This window comes from Gambusia affinis, linkage group LG03 (genome assembly GCF_019740435.1).
Source record: "Gambusia affinis linkage group LG03, SWU_Gaff_1.0, whole genome shotgun sequence".
NCBI classification, from domain to species: Eukaryota; Metazoa; Chordata; class Actinopteri; order Cyprinodontiformes; family Poeciliidae; genus Gambusia; species Gambusia affinis.
In genome coordinates, this window is record NC_057870.1 from 15,012,515 (window position 1) to 15,025,483 (window position 12,969).

Consider the following 12,969-nt stretch of genomic DNA (forward strand, 5'->3'; position numbering starts at 1 on the left):
TGGTGTGCTCAGATATATCAGTGATAAATGTTCTGTTTGGATGAACCCGTCTGCTAATTTTCCTCTCGACCCTGTCTTTCTCCCCCCGGTCATTCCCCTCTCCTAGCCTCGGGCTGTGTACTGTAAGGATGTTTTGGACATAGAGCAGTTCTCCACTGTCAAGGGAGTAAATTTGGACCAAACCGACAATGACTTCTACTCCAAATTTGCTACGGGCTGTGTTCCCATCCCATGGCAGAATGAGGTGAGCCAGGCATCCCTAAATGCCCTGTTCACTTTTTAATCAACAACATTCCTCGTATTTTCGTTTCCTCCTTTAGATGATAGAAACGGAGTGTTTCAGAGATCTGAACGTGTTTGGGCCTCAAGGGACAAGACCTCCAGATCTGGACTGGAATCAGCCGCCGGAGCCACCCAGACGCAGCCTGCTGGACAGGATCTTCAGGAGGCATGTAAGCAGATGTGAGCGCACATACGGCGGAGGATCCGGACGGGCTCGTTCAAACTAACCCATCTCTCTCCTTACTTCGCCACAGCACCCAGATGTGCCCATCTCCAACAGCCGTGTGCAGTCTTCCAGTGTAAATTCTGTGGACTCCATGTCCAACTCTGCCCCCTAGTGGCACAGCTGACAGTGTGGGACCTACTTAACCCACAAACGTACTCTCAAGAAGGGAAGGAGCTCGGAAGGGCTTCCCTGTTGCTGATTGGTCCGCAGCTCAAAGGCCTGAGCAGCAGCTGGAGATAGCCTATTTAAAAGCCTAGACGGTCAGCCTGTGGGTAAGGAACGGAGGGGAGGGGACAGAGTGGGGGGATTGACCGGGGCCTGAGATCCTGGGCATTAGTAGTAGGACACTTGATATTGTGGAGATGTTTGGAAATATTCAGACAAACCTTACTTTCCCTCAGGATTGTTGGACTGTAGAACAGAGCCACTGTTGTTGTTCTTGAACCAGAAAAAGGATTAAAAAAACAAACTGATAATCAGGGGATTCACTGTATAATAAAGATCACCACAGGGAATAAAGGTTGGGTGAGGGCGGGCGGGGGTAAAGGTAAAGGAATTTTGCTCTTCACAGAAAAAAAAGGGTCTTTTCTTTTTTTTTTTTTTGCTTTCATTTCAGTCTTGTACTTTCTGGCCTGTATCTTGTACCGATATCTCTCTCGTCTCTCTGCTTCCCCCTGACGTGTCACCATCTTATTCTTTCTCCGTTCTTCACCTTCCAGACCTCAGATGACTCCTAAACATTCAGAACACGCCACCTCAGCAACCTCAAACACACAATGTACATTGCCTTCGCGTACACTCAGGCCAAAGATTGCAGTTCTAGTTTTGTGATACTGTTGTCATGTTGAATTGTTGGCTTTTTGAAGGTTTTTAGCTGTTGTGTAGAACTACAGGAGGATCAGAATGTGTGATCCCATTTATAGACTTTCCTTTAAATATGAGCCTGCAGACATATCATACAGCTTCAAGCACACACACACACACACACACAGTACAGCGCCTTCCAGAACTATCCAGACCTCCTGAATATGTCATTGTTAATTACAACCACAAGCTTCAATGGGTTTCTTTGGGAGTTTATGATTGAGTGACACAATGTAGCCCATGGTATGTTGTTTTAAACTTTATTTGAACAAAAAATCTAAAAATTGTGGTATGCATTTGCATTAATTCGTCCAGTAAATACTTTATCGAACCACCTTTTGCTGCATTTGGTGTACGCCTCTTATGGCTTTTTCACGTATTTTTGCCAATTCTACTTTGCAAAATACCCTGAACCTATTCAGATTTCTGAAGACTCACAACTGGATTCAGACTTTATCTTTGACATTCCACTGTAGCTGTGGTTCTGTTCAGGGTCCTGGTTCCGCTGGAAGACGAACCTGTTCTCAGGTCATTTTTGGGGCCTCCTCAGGCCTCTTGCCTCCTTCATGTCCTCAGCCTGTCGGCCTGTGTAGAAGGCCTTGTCTTCTTAAGCTTGCAGCTTCCACTTTTCATTCAACTCAAATTCAGTTCTACTCAAAAATATGTTATTTATCCCAAAGATAAATGAAATGTTGTCGCATCTCATACCGTCCTGTTATCTTCAGAGTCGTTGTGGATGTGAACACGGCGCTGCTACTCCAGCATGCTGCCACTTTGAGCGGCACAACTCTAGAATAGCAAGTTGATGAGTGGAACATTTTTCTGTAAGTTTACGTTATTTGAGAACTCAAAACGGCTTAAATGTCTTGACAATCTGCCCCCAATCTCTGATCTTTTTGGTTTTCGTGATGCTGTTTCTTAAGCCATGTTCTCTACCAAACCTCAGAGGGCTTCACAGAACAGCTAGGATTAAATGAGAAAAAGATTAAGTCATTTTTTATTATTACTAGTTATTTCAAGGCATCAGAGTAAAGGGCGGTCAATACAAATGCATGTCAAACTTTTCATATTTGTAGTTATAAAAATAAAAAAACATGTATCATTTTCTTCCGTCTTTAAAGTACGTGTGCTGTTTTGTGTCCTGTCACACAGAACCCCGAACGAAAGCTTGTGATTGAAACGCGACACAAATGAGTAGTTTTGAGAGGCGCCGTACTACGAACACACTCAGACTTGTGAGAATCGTGTTCTGTTTTCATTGCATGGACAAGCGTAAGTATGGACAGCTGTATCCCTTTTCGCTTCTGTATACCTCATTCCTGCGACTCTGCCATCTTATACACACAGACGTTTCCCTCGGTTTACAGTGTCACTTTATATTTGGCGTTATGTGGAGTTTGACGACTAATTAATAAGCTGTACAGAAACAGATCTCTCTCTTTTTTTCTTCCTTTTCTATTGGCAGTTATCTGCACAGTCCCCATGGAGTGGAGAGAAACACATGCACTCAGCATGACTTACAAGTTGCACAATTTAAGATACCATCAAGCTGTTTTGTTACCAAATGAAAATGTCTTTCCTCTGATCATTGAGGCACAACCTTGTATTTATACCGTCACATGCCGCTTGTTTTTCTTCTACACCCGAGACTTAAAGTGTTCTTCTCGCTCTCCCTATGTCTTTTCCATATAAACGATATTGCTGCATAGCCATTGCTGTCTCATGTACAGATTATTTATATATATATATACATATATATATATATATATATATATAAATTTATTTTTATTTTTTTTGCCCATTTACACTAAGCCCTCTGTGCGCTCTTCAAAAATGCCTCGCGAATCTAAAGGGTCTTCCTCTTGTTTTGTGCCCAACTGTAACCCGAAGACACAGGGTATCGAGAGCAACCTGAAAGGTTTACCTTATCTGAATCTTCTTTAATCAGCCCAGCTCCTTGGCGTCAGAGCTGAGGAGGAAGAGGGGGAGGAAGAGGAGAGGAAGACGCCAGAGAATCTCCACACAAAGAAGTGGCCTTCTCGCAGCAGCACAGCCAATTAAAGGGAGGGAGAGCGCTGGCTCTTCTGCTTCGTTTTTAAGAATGTGGTGTTTTTCCCTGTTTTAAGCTGGCGAAAGCTGTTCCATGCAGTAATTTTAATCGTCCTTACTGATCTCACACAAGCCTGTTTTTTCTTCTTCTTTTCCTCTGCTTACTTGACGTGAAAAAGGAAAAAAAAAAAAAAAGTATCTGAATCAGACTGAAGTGCCTCCTTGTTAGCATGATTTCCAGACAATGCCCACACAGACATCAGCACTTTGTTTATTATCTGACTGTCATGCTCTGTTTGCTTCGCTGGGGAAACACAAATACACATAGACTTACACAGTTTGTTGGAAGGGAAAGATGGAGGAGTCGCAGACGGAGCGGAGTCTATGAGGGAATTTTCCTTCTTAATGTGATGTACAGCAAAGTGCTGAGTGCATGTGAAAGCCAAACCCACTGTGTCAATCAAGACCTAATAAACTCTGTATTATAGTTTGAATACTCATCTGTTCGTCTGCCTCTTTCTTCCCCCTGATTGCTCTGTGGATGTGACCATGAGGCCACATTCACACACGTCGGCGGAGTGTCGTAAGACATCGACTTAATTCCCCTTTTTTATGGCTTTTGCACACGAGTGGAGATGGAGTGGCGGCCATTCATTACTCTGTCCAACTAAACGCACACCACCATTAAAAGATATGTGTTGAAGGATGAAGATGGTATCTGTTTCTTTGATCCCTTCAGTTTCAAAATCTGAAAATCTTTTAAAATTTTTCTTTAAATATATTTAAAATATACAATATTCTTCATTAGAGACGGATTTTCTTTCAGAGACAAAAACCAGCAGATTCTGCACATTTCTTTATAAAGAACTAAATACTTTCCTTTTAATTATTTCGTTTCTTTTAGCGGTTGTCTTAAACTTTTGATCAGCTGATGAATGACTAGCTCAAGTTTACATGTCACTTTCAGTAAATCGCTCGCTCTGTTCCTTTTGTCTCCTGTTCCTTTCTCTTTTTTTTGTCAGCATTTTGAAGTTTTCATTGTGGTTACTATCCAGCTGTGTGGAATTGGATTACCTTGTGTTTCCACTTTGATCAGGAGTGTAGATTTAAAAACTCAAAATGCAATTTTCATGTTAATGTTTCTCACCCACTTCTCTATTAAGCTGAATGGTATAATTTCAAAACCACATTCTCAAGACTTGCTGTGCAAAATATGAGGTTGACGTTTATGACAACAGATGTGTCACCAACTAGCTGAAATTTTAGGTCATGATTTTCCCTCCCCCTGACAAACCTTTATTGATTTACAGTATGCTCCACATTCAAGTGAAATAAGAAAAGTCTAAAGCAAATCATAATGTAAAGCACATTAAAGTCTGTTTTGAGGAAATTAAAAGCTTCAGAAAGCACATAAAGAAAACCTTCTTGCTCTTGTAGGGTAGACTGTTTGATCGTTTGCTTGCAACTTTGGGTTAACATTAAACAAAAGCGATGTGATGCAAACCGGAGTCTCGTTAAGAGAAAATGATGTACTTGCCAATAAAAAGGGAACTCATTCGATCAGGTTTATGACCTGGTTTCTAGTTCTCTTTGTCCCGTGTTTCTTGTACTGTAAAGAAACATGGGAGTTTTTCCACTGTGTGATGAATCACCCGTCACACGCCTGCTTGTTCTCATGTTGAACGAGGGAACCCGACCACAAGGACGTGGGGTTACAGTTTAAGGTGACTTCAGTTTCTATTTTCCTCCTGCCAGGGAGTTGTTAAACACCTCTTTCTCTCTCTCTCTGCGCTTGCTCTTACTCTGATCCCATAAGTGGTTTCCCTCTTCACAGGTTTCCAGCTCTGGTCTGATCTGAGCTGTTGCCTCTGACAGCTTTCTTGACGAGGAGCCTGTTGAGACAATATTACCCTTAGATAACTTGTGTTTGGATTGGATGGAGTAAGCAAGGTTCCTGAAACACGCACACAGCTTTATATAATTTATCCTTACCGAATCTGAACATCTTCACTTTTGGGTGAAATTCCAGAAACGGTAATCTGGCTCATCATGCTATGTTCAGAGCATAAGAGGACACAAAATGAAAAAAATTACATGAAACATCTGTGGGGCCTTTAAAATAAAATCTTCTTTCATCCCGTGAGTATCGGCTCACACTTTGAAAATAAATTTAAAAATCCAGCTTTTATTAAGAGTACATTTATTCAGTGAGAGGGGGGAAATGGGTTACATTTGGTTTTCGCTAAGTCACCAGTGGCACAACTGTTTGTACTCCTAAAAACTCCTAGCAATGAAACTAAGCAGCAGCAGAGTCCAGAAGAGGACTGGTCAAAGATCCCTTTTCTGTAACATGTTCCAACGTTGTGAAGACTTTCAGGAGAACATGATAGATGTCCTATTGGAAAAAGAGACTCATACAAAGTTTATACAACTAGGGTACCAATAAATGAACCAAAGGTTATTTTGTTCAAAACAATTTTTTATTGGATTTTTCTTTCAACTATTGAAGTAAGATAACAGTGACGATATAAAAGATGAAACCTTCCTTGGTTTTGGTTTAGTAAAGTTTTTATAGGATTAAGAAAATATTCTGTCCACTGAGTTTGTCTATTTAAAAAGAGAATCCATGAAGCCAGAGAGAATCCTCGAGTTGCTGACGTGACATTTTCTCCAATGACATTGAATTTTTGCCAGTCTCATTCTGAGATATCAATCATTCTTACAGGAGAAAGGAGCCAAACTAAGAGAAACATTGTTGCCCTTGAGTTGCAGTTCATGGTCCGTGAGGCTGGACGGATGAGTCGTTCAGGGTCTGCCCCACTGACCTCTCTCCTCTGGGTGCCATCCCATTACTGCACTGTGGCATGTTTGTTTATGTGTGAATCAGTGGACCCGGGCACTGGACGTTATCTCACGCAGAGTTTGTGAGAAATGCTTGTCATGTCCGTTGGAGCGTCCTTGATGACACGGCCGTTGGATCGGTTAGTTGGTTCTCCTGTTTATCTATCTGGTGATAGCAAGATGGCCTTCAGGGAGAAGCTCCTATATATACAAGAGCTCTCAAACATCCCACAGATAGAAGTCGGAAAGCCTCTGCAGCTGTCTCTGCTACTCAGCTGAACCTTTACATCCCGGACGCAGGTTGACGTATTGCTGAATTGCTTGTGTTCCCGGTTATTTTTAATACTTTATTTTTCAATTTAACGTGTTCAGAAATTCCTACAAAGCAAAATGCTGCCCGCAACTTTTAAATTGTGTGCTGGCATCTCCTATCGGCACATGAGGAACATGACAGGTGAGTGAATGAATCCCACTGGACTGACAATCAGCTGCCACTTCTCTACCATCTGTTTGAATCCACACTTTTTCCAGCTGAGGTCTGCATGAAGCCTAAAGCAGACGAAAGAATGCAGAACAGAGCCAAATGTGTTTTTATATGTTTCTCGCAGGTTCACCTGTAAGTGTGATGTTCTCCTGTTTTCCAGGTCTTAGAAGAAATGCCCTGGCAGCAATCCATCATGAGCTGAACAGGCTGGCGGGTCCAGGCCCCAGCAACTGGATCAGTCAAGTCCGCAGACGAAGCTCTCTCCTCAGTGAGTTATTTTTTGGGGTTTTTTTGCCTGTTTAATTTTACCTTTTTATTTGTCCGGGTAAATCTTAGTGATAAATGGTGTGTCATTTTCAAGAGAGACCTGTTTTAAATAACCATACAAGAGAATATTGATACATATTGTCAGGAATGTGGTATCAAATTTTGGACCCTTTGTTGTAGCCATGTTGCTCAGTCCGAATTCTCACTTGATTAATTTCTCTCCCACATGTTTTCCCCATGATATTAGATAAAGATAATCATATTTAACTTATGTGTGTTGAAAATGCCCAATTGTAACCTTAATAAGACCCTACAGCAATATTTGATGCGTCTTTTACTTTGTTTTTGCTGAAAATGTAGATGATTAGATTGTCAAGATTATTGTTGGGAATGTGAAAAACATCAGGCTGAGCACCTAGATGCAATACAATCTCTGAGAGTTCTAGTTGTTGCACTGAATTTACAAAGCTACAACACATGTCATCCCAGACCTTTGGAGCTGGAATTAACACATGTTTTCTGCTTAAGGCTCTCGGATTCAGGAGGAGGAAGTGTACAACGAGGAAGAAATGTCCTATGTGAAGCAAGGAGAGGATGCATTGCAGAAAGCCATCAGCATCCTCAGCGAACAGGACGGCTGGACAGTGGAAACTGTAGCTGTGAGTACAATGCAGAAGCCAAGCTTTTACTGAAGTTTAAATTAACTTTGGGTGTAATGGATACAACTCTCGGATAGAAGCAATCCATCTTATTTGGTGAGGGAGGTGACTGCTGGATCTCCTCCAACATTTCTACAGGCAAATGGAGACAAGGTTCTGAGCAAGGTCTTGCCAGACATTGGGAAGGTGTTCAAACTGGAAGTGGTGATGGAGCAACATCCTGACAACCTGTACGAAGAGCTGGTGGAAAAAATGGAGCAAATGGGAGACTGGAACCCCAACGTCAAACAAGTCAAAGTAAGATGGAGATTTTTTACTGGGGATGACTCCAGAAACAGTGTAGAGGTCTTAAACTCCTTTGGTTTGGTGACTTTTTAAACTGGGATGTCTCAGATTCTTCAAAAGATCGGACAGGACACCATGGTGACCCATGAAGTGTCAGCAGAGACGCCAGGCAACATAGTGGGACCGAGGGACTTTGTGAGCGTCCGCTGTGCCAAACGTCGAGGCTCCACCTGCTTCCTAGCTGGAATGTCCACTCAGCATCCGAAAATGCCAGAGCAGAAAGGTGTAATAAGGTAAACAAATGAGGTGGATCATCTGCCTGGTGTACTGACATGGCATTCAAACATTGTCGTTCAGATTTGTTCAAATCAGGTCTAATTTGTGACATCTTGCAGAGCCGAGAATGGGCCTACCTGTATAGTAATGAAGCCTTGTGCTGAAGATCCAAGTAAAACTAAGTTCACCTGGCTGCTGAGTCTAGATCTAAAGGTACATCAGGATACTGGAATCACAAACCTAAACTAAAAACTGTGTTCAAAAGCCACAGCAGTCTGTCTAATCCCAGATTTGTCCTTGTTCTCTGCAGGGCTGGATCCCAAAGACAATCATAAACAAAGTGCTCTCGCAGACGCAGGTGGACTTTGCCAGCCACCTCAGAAACAGGATGGCGAATAACGTTTCCATGGAGATGGCTCACGCCTGCTGACACGAGATGCCTCTTGAGCCAACAGAGAGAGAAACTTCTGCTCATCAAAAATATCATCTAAATCTGCTTAGAGTCACTGAAAAAGTAGCAACTCCAGTGAGTTTTAGCAAGATCCTGGGAAGGTTGTGCTTTTCTGAAATCTTGAGAAAATCTCAGCACTTTTCATTAAAAACAGAATGAGTTAAACACATGATCACAACGCTCCTATAAAATTTCCAAAAAATATATTTTATTCTACATATGTGCACTGTGTGCACTTCTACCTGATATGGGCAATTATCAAGCAAAGAAGAGAGTTTTAACATTCGCCCTGTAAAATTGTATCAAATTTTAAAAACAGTTAAGAAATACTCAGATCTACCAATCAAAAGCAGTTATGGTCAGATGTAAACTTTTTGCACTTAACATTTAAATAAAAAAAAAATGCAAACACCAAAGGGGAGTGCACTATGTGTGAAATACAGCCTGTTGTTTTTTTCAGCTTCTATACTTTTCAGTGTAACCCGGTCCTTAATGGTTGATCATGCATTACTTGTTAACTGAAGTCAAGACTCTGGGTAGTCATAGCATTTTCCCCTATATAATACATATACTTCTTAACTGACCCAAGCATCACCCCTTGCTGATGAGTCTCTTTCAATATCAACCAAATTAATTTCCTTGCCCCTGTTGTGAAAATGCACTTTTATTTCTGCATGTTATTTATTGATTTTTGCATAGCTGCATGACATTACAGCGACTGCTGGTTGTCACTGATATTTATGCTTTCAGAGAAGAAGTTTTAATAATTGTGTTGGATTAGACTGGAATAAAATCTTGTTGAACATGTATCTGGTCATGTTTAATTTAAATACACACACACACCACATACGCATAAATATATATCACACTGTTAGCCTTTGCTGTATTTTTTTTTTACAGTTAAATACCACAAAATGCCCAGTAAAACTAATATAAGACATCTTTACTAGTTACTGTAACTTGCATTGCATTATGGGTATAGGACATAGTATTACAGTAACTTACTATATGTTTTGAAGTTGCAGTAATTTACTGTTTACACATTGCAGTAGTGGTACTGCACTTACTATAATGTCTTTGCGCTGGCCATGTAAGAATTCTATTTGATTTCCAACGGTCATCATAGATGTTTCATCGTGGTTCCCTGTTTCTGTATTTTTACTCCTTTAGTGGTTAACATCTTTTTAAGGCAGAAAGAGAGCATGTACTTTTGTTTTTTTCGCATCCTACCTAACATTATTATGCAGTTTATCTAGCTACGTTATCAAGGGGGGCTTCGCTTCCAATTTTTTTCTGATAACGTTTGTTTTAAACTCTGAAGCTTTTCCCCTCCAAGTCCAGCTCTGTCGCCGCGCTGTGGGCTCACACTGCTTCAGCTCTTCGCAAGATAGGTAAAAAAAACACTTAATAGAAAACTGTATGGAGCCAAAACCTAGTTTGGAAATGTACATTTTAGATGAAGTTAACGTAACTTATAACATCAGGCTATAACGGTATAACTTAGCATGAATTGACTTAACTACTAAACATGGGCAAGTGTAAAATCACTTAACTACTAAACAATAACAAGCATAAAATGACTTAAGTACTAAACATGAACAAGTATAAAATGACTTAACTACTAAACAATAACAAATATAAAATGACTAAACTACTAAACATGAACAAGTATAAAATGACTTAACTACTAAACATGAACAGATATAAAATGACTTAACTACTAAACAATATCAGGTATAAAATGACTTAACTACTAAACATGAACAGGTATAAAATGACTTAACTACTAAACATGTACAGGTAATGTTTTGTAGGCCAAACTTTACTCATAGTGGAAAGTACTTATAATTATATAAAAATCTATCAAGTTTTGGATTTGAGAATACGGGAAAGTTTAGCAGGTTGCTAAACCCCTCTCTTGGGACACGCAACCCCCCAAGGGCCGAAGGGCCGCTGCCCAAGCAATTTGTATGGGAGGGGAGAGCGGCTGGTAAAAGGGGAGGGGCGTCTAATCAGTTCTGTTCCTCTGTTATTGATCATTTCATCCACAAACAGCTGTTAAGTACTTAAAATGCTGACTAGAAAAAAAAATCCCCCTCATCGTTTTTTGCGCTCCTCTAGTGCAGCGCCCCTATGCGTTGCATACACTGCATAGCCACCTTTTGCGCCACTGGGTGTATGTAAAAAAAAATGTAGGGGAACATGCACACATCTGACTTTAGAATACAAAAAGCAAACTTTTCACTTTTGTTGTTAACATGACAAAATGCAATATAAACTCCTAAGAGGTTTTTGTTGTACAAAATTTGCAAAATTAGTTGGTCCTCCGGTTATTCACAAGTACAAAACAAAAACAATGTTAGCTTTAGAACTCAGTTTGGAGAGTTTACTTGTTTCTTCTGCTCTTCTACTTAGACAGGAAAGGAAGTAAAACTATTTAATAACTTTCCTTAAAATTCTGTATAAAGTTGGTCATCAAAACACTGTCCGCCTTTCACTGCTCGTTTTGCCAGAATGAGCAGGTGCCTGGCCTTTCAGATGTGTTAAGAGCCCAGCAGCTACAGCAGTTCAATCTGAGCCAACAGCACATTCCCCATGATCAAGTAACTCAGTTTTCATTCCAAACAGGAAATCTGTCCCGTTATGTAACACGTTGCCAAATTTGTGTAGCTTTGTTCAATCCAAAATGTTTTGCAACGGATAATTTTCTTGGACGCAGCGCAGACAAGCGGGGCCAGAATGAGTCACGGTGTAGGACTCTCACTTCCTGTCTCACAGAAGTTCTCTATGATCCCACTTCATATCTGTGTGATTATGTTATATCACTAAAGCTCAAAAACGTTCTTTGAACCTGGAACTGAGATTTCAGGATCAAGGGCTTCTTTTTTCTCCCTTTTTCCGCCAAACCTTATCAAACAATTGGGTTCCTAACAAATATCGGGATTGATATTTACTCCCAAATGTTTAGCGAGACATACATGTCGGCGTTTACGAGCCAAGTCCTGCTTTATTCAATACTCTTCTTGAAAGAATGTTCCATAGGCAAATGCCCTAAAAATGAAAGCAAAAGCAGATCTGATCAGAGTGGAGGAGATTCACAGAACGTGATCCATCACTGGTGCGATGAGGGGAAGATGTGGGAAAAATCTGACCCTGGACCAGAAAAGGGAAATCATTTCTTTGCAAAGAAGTCATGCAATGAGAGACAGACAAAACAAGCTGTCTGGCAGCCGTACTAAATCCTTGGCAGTGATGCCAGCATTGATTAATAAATTTTTCTTTTCCTGTCTTGAGGTGAATATGGGCACATTCTGAGGAACACATATTATTGAAGCCTTGATAAAAAAAAATAAAAAAAAGATAAGACAATTCCAGTATCTTGTAGTAAATGGTAAACCTATTGTAAGTTGTGGAGTGGCATGTTTGTTAGCTCTGTTGCCTTGCAGCGAGAAGGTCCTCGATTTGAATCCTTGCCTGGGGTCTTTCTGTATGGAGTTTGTATTTTCTCCATCTCCAAGCATGGGTGATCTGTAGGTACTCTGGCTTCCTCCCAGTCAAAAGCATGACATAAGGTTAATTTGTCTCTCCAAATCACCAGTATGATTGGGAATTACATGGCTGGAATGACATCCTGATGGACTGGCAACTTATCCAGGGAGTACCTCCGCCCCCCAAAACATCCTTTACCCAATTACTATTGGAGATACACAATTAGACAATGGATGGAGTAATAATAACATCTTTTGAGCAAAATGGATGGAGCTTCCTTATAACTCTTTAAGAACTGAAATGATAAAAAATACTAAACAGAACTGTAAAAGTCCCAGTAAGAAAAAAAAGTATGTGTTTGGGTCTTCACATTGTAAGCCAACCTGTACAGAGGGAAGAAGAAGAAAAAAACTTAAAAGATGCAAAATGTATATTCTGGAAATGCAATGAATAATAATACCTCACTAACACAGCTAACAGCAAGAGAGTTAATTTCTGAAGGTAAGATATTGATAGGATAATACATCCTTACATTACAGATACAGAACCATGCCTTTAAGATGAAAAAAGAACCAGGATTTCACATCTCACTTCAGGAACACTTCACTTCTCACTTCTCACTACCCTAACCCTCACTTCAGCTTTGAAAATAGGGACACTTGCTGTGGAAGAGATGCTGGTTTGTACACATCTCATCAGTGTGTTAAATCATTGACGTAAAGACTGGGAATGACATTGAGAAAGGGTTGTTCTAGGACTCTGTCATAGACAATCCACCTTAGCTCCCAGAAAGCAA

The 12,969-nt window shown here is 40.5% G+C and overlaps 2 protein-coding genes across 3 annotated transcripts in view; both read left to right on the forward strand.

Annotated features, from left to right (window-relative positions):
* grk5l (G protein-coupled receptor kinase 5 like) overlaps positions 1-3,908 on the forward strand; it is a 40,373-nt gene extending 36,465 nt beyond the window's left edge. Inside the window, exons 14-16 of one of the 2 annotated variants that reach the window (XM_044112529.1) lie at positions 107-244; positions 321-448; positions 537-3,908. In XM_044112529.1, coding sequence (XP_043968464.1) covers positions 107-244; positions 321-448; positions 537-585 — 315 coding nt within the window. In that variant the 3' untranslated portion in view covers positions 586-3,908. Of the gene's footprint in view, positions 1-106; positions 245-320; positions 453-536 lie in introns of both variants that reach the window. The other variant, XM_044112528.1, reaches the window with a different exon arrangement.
* Positions 3,909-6,420: 2,512 nt separating this feature from the next.
* Positions 6,421-9,491, forward strand: star (steroidogenic acute regulatory protein). The gene is made up of 7 exons (XM_044112537.1): positions 6,421-6,716; positions 6,907-7,014; positions 7,542-7,672; positions 7,811-7,969; positions 8,066-8,250; positions 8,353-8,446; positions 8,544-9,491. Exons 1-7 carry the CDS (start codon positions 6,653-6,655, stop codon positions 8,661-8,663), a joined length of 861 nt encoding a protein of 286 aa, XP_043968472.1. The 5' UTR covers positions 6,421-6,652; the 3' UTR covers positions 8,664-9,491.
* Positions 9,492-12,969: the final 3,478 nt, after the last annotated feature.

Coding starts and splice junctions, on each gene's coding strand:
- star (XM_044112537.1), top strand. CDS start 6,653: ATGCTGCCCGCAACTTTTAAATTGTGTGCTGGCATCTCCTATCGGCAC. Junction 6,717..6,906: donor GCACATGAGGAACATGACAG/GTGAGTGAATGA, acceptor CCTGTTTTCCAG/GTCTTAGAAGAAATGCCCTG. Junction 7,970..8,065: donor CCAACGTCAAACAAGTCAAA/GTAAGATGGAGA, acceptor GGGATGTCTCAG/ATTCTTCAAAAGATCGGACA.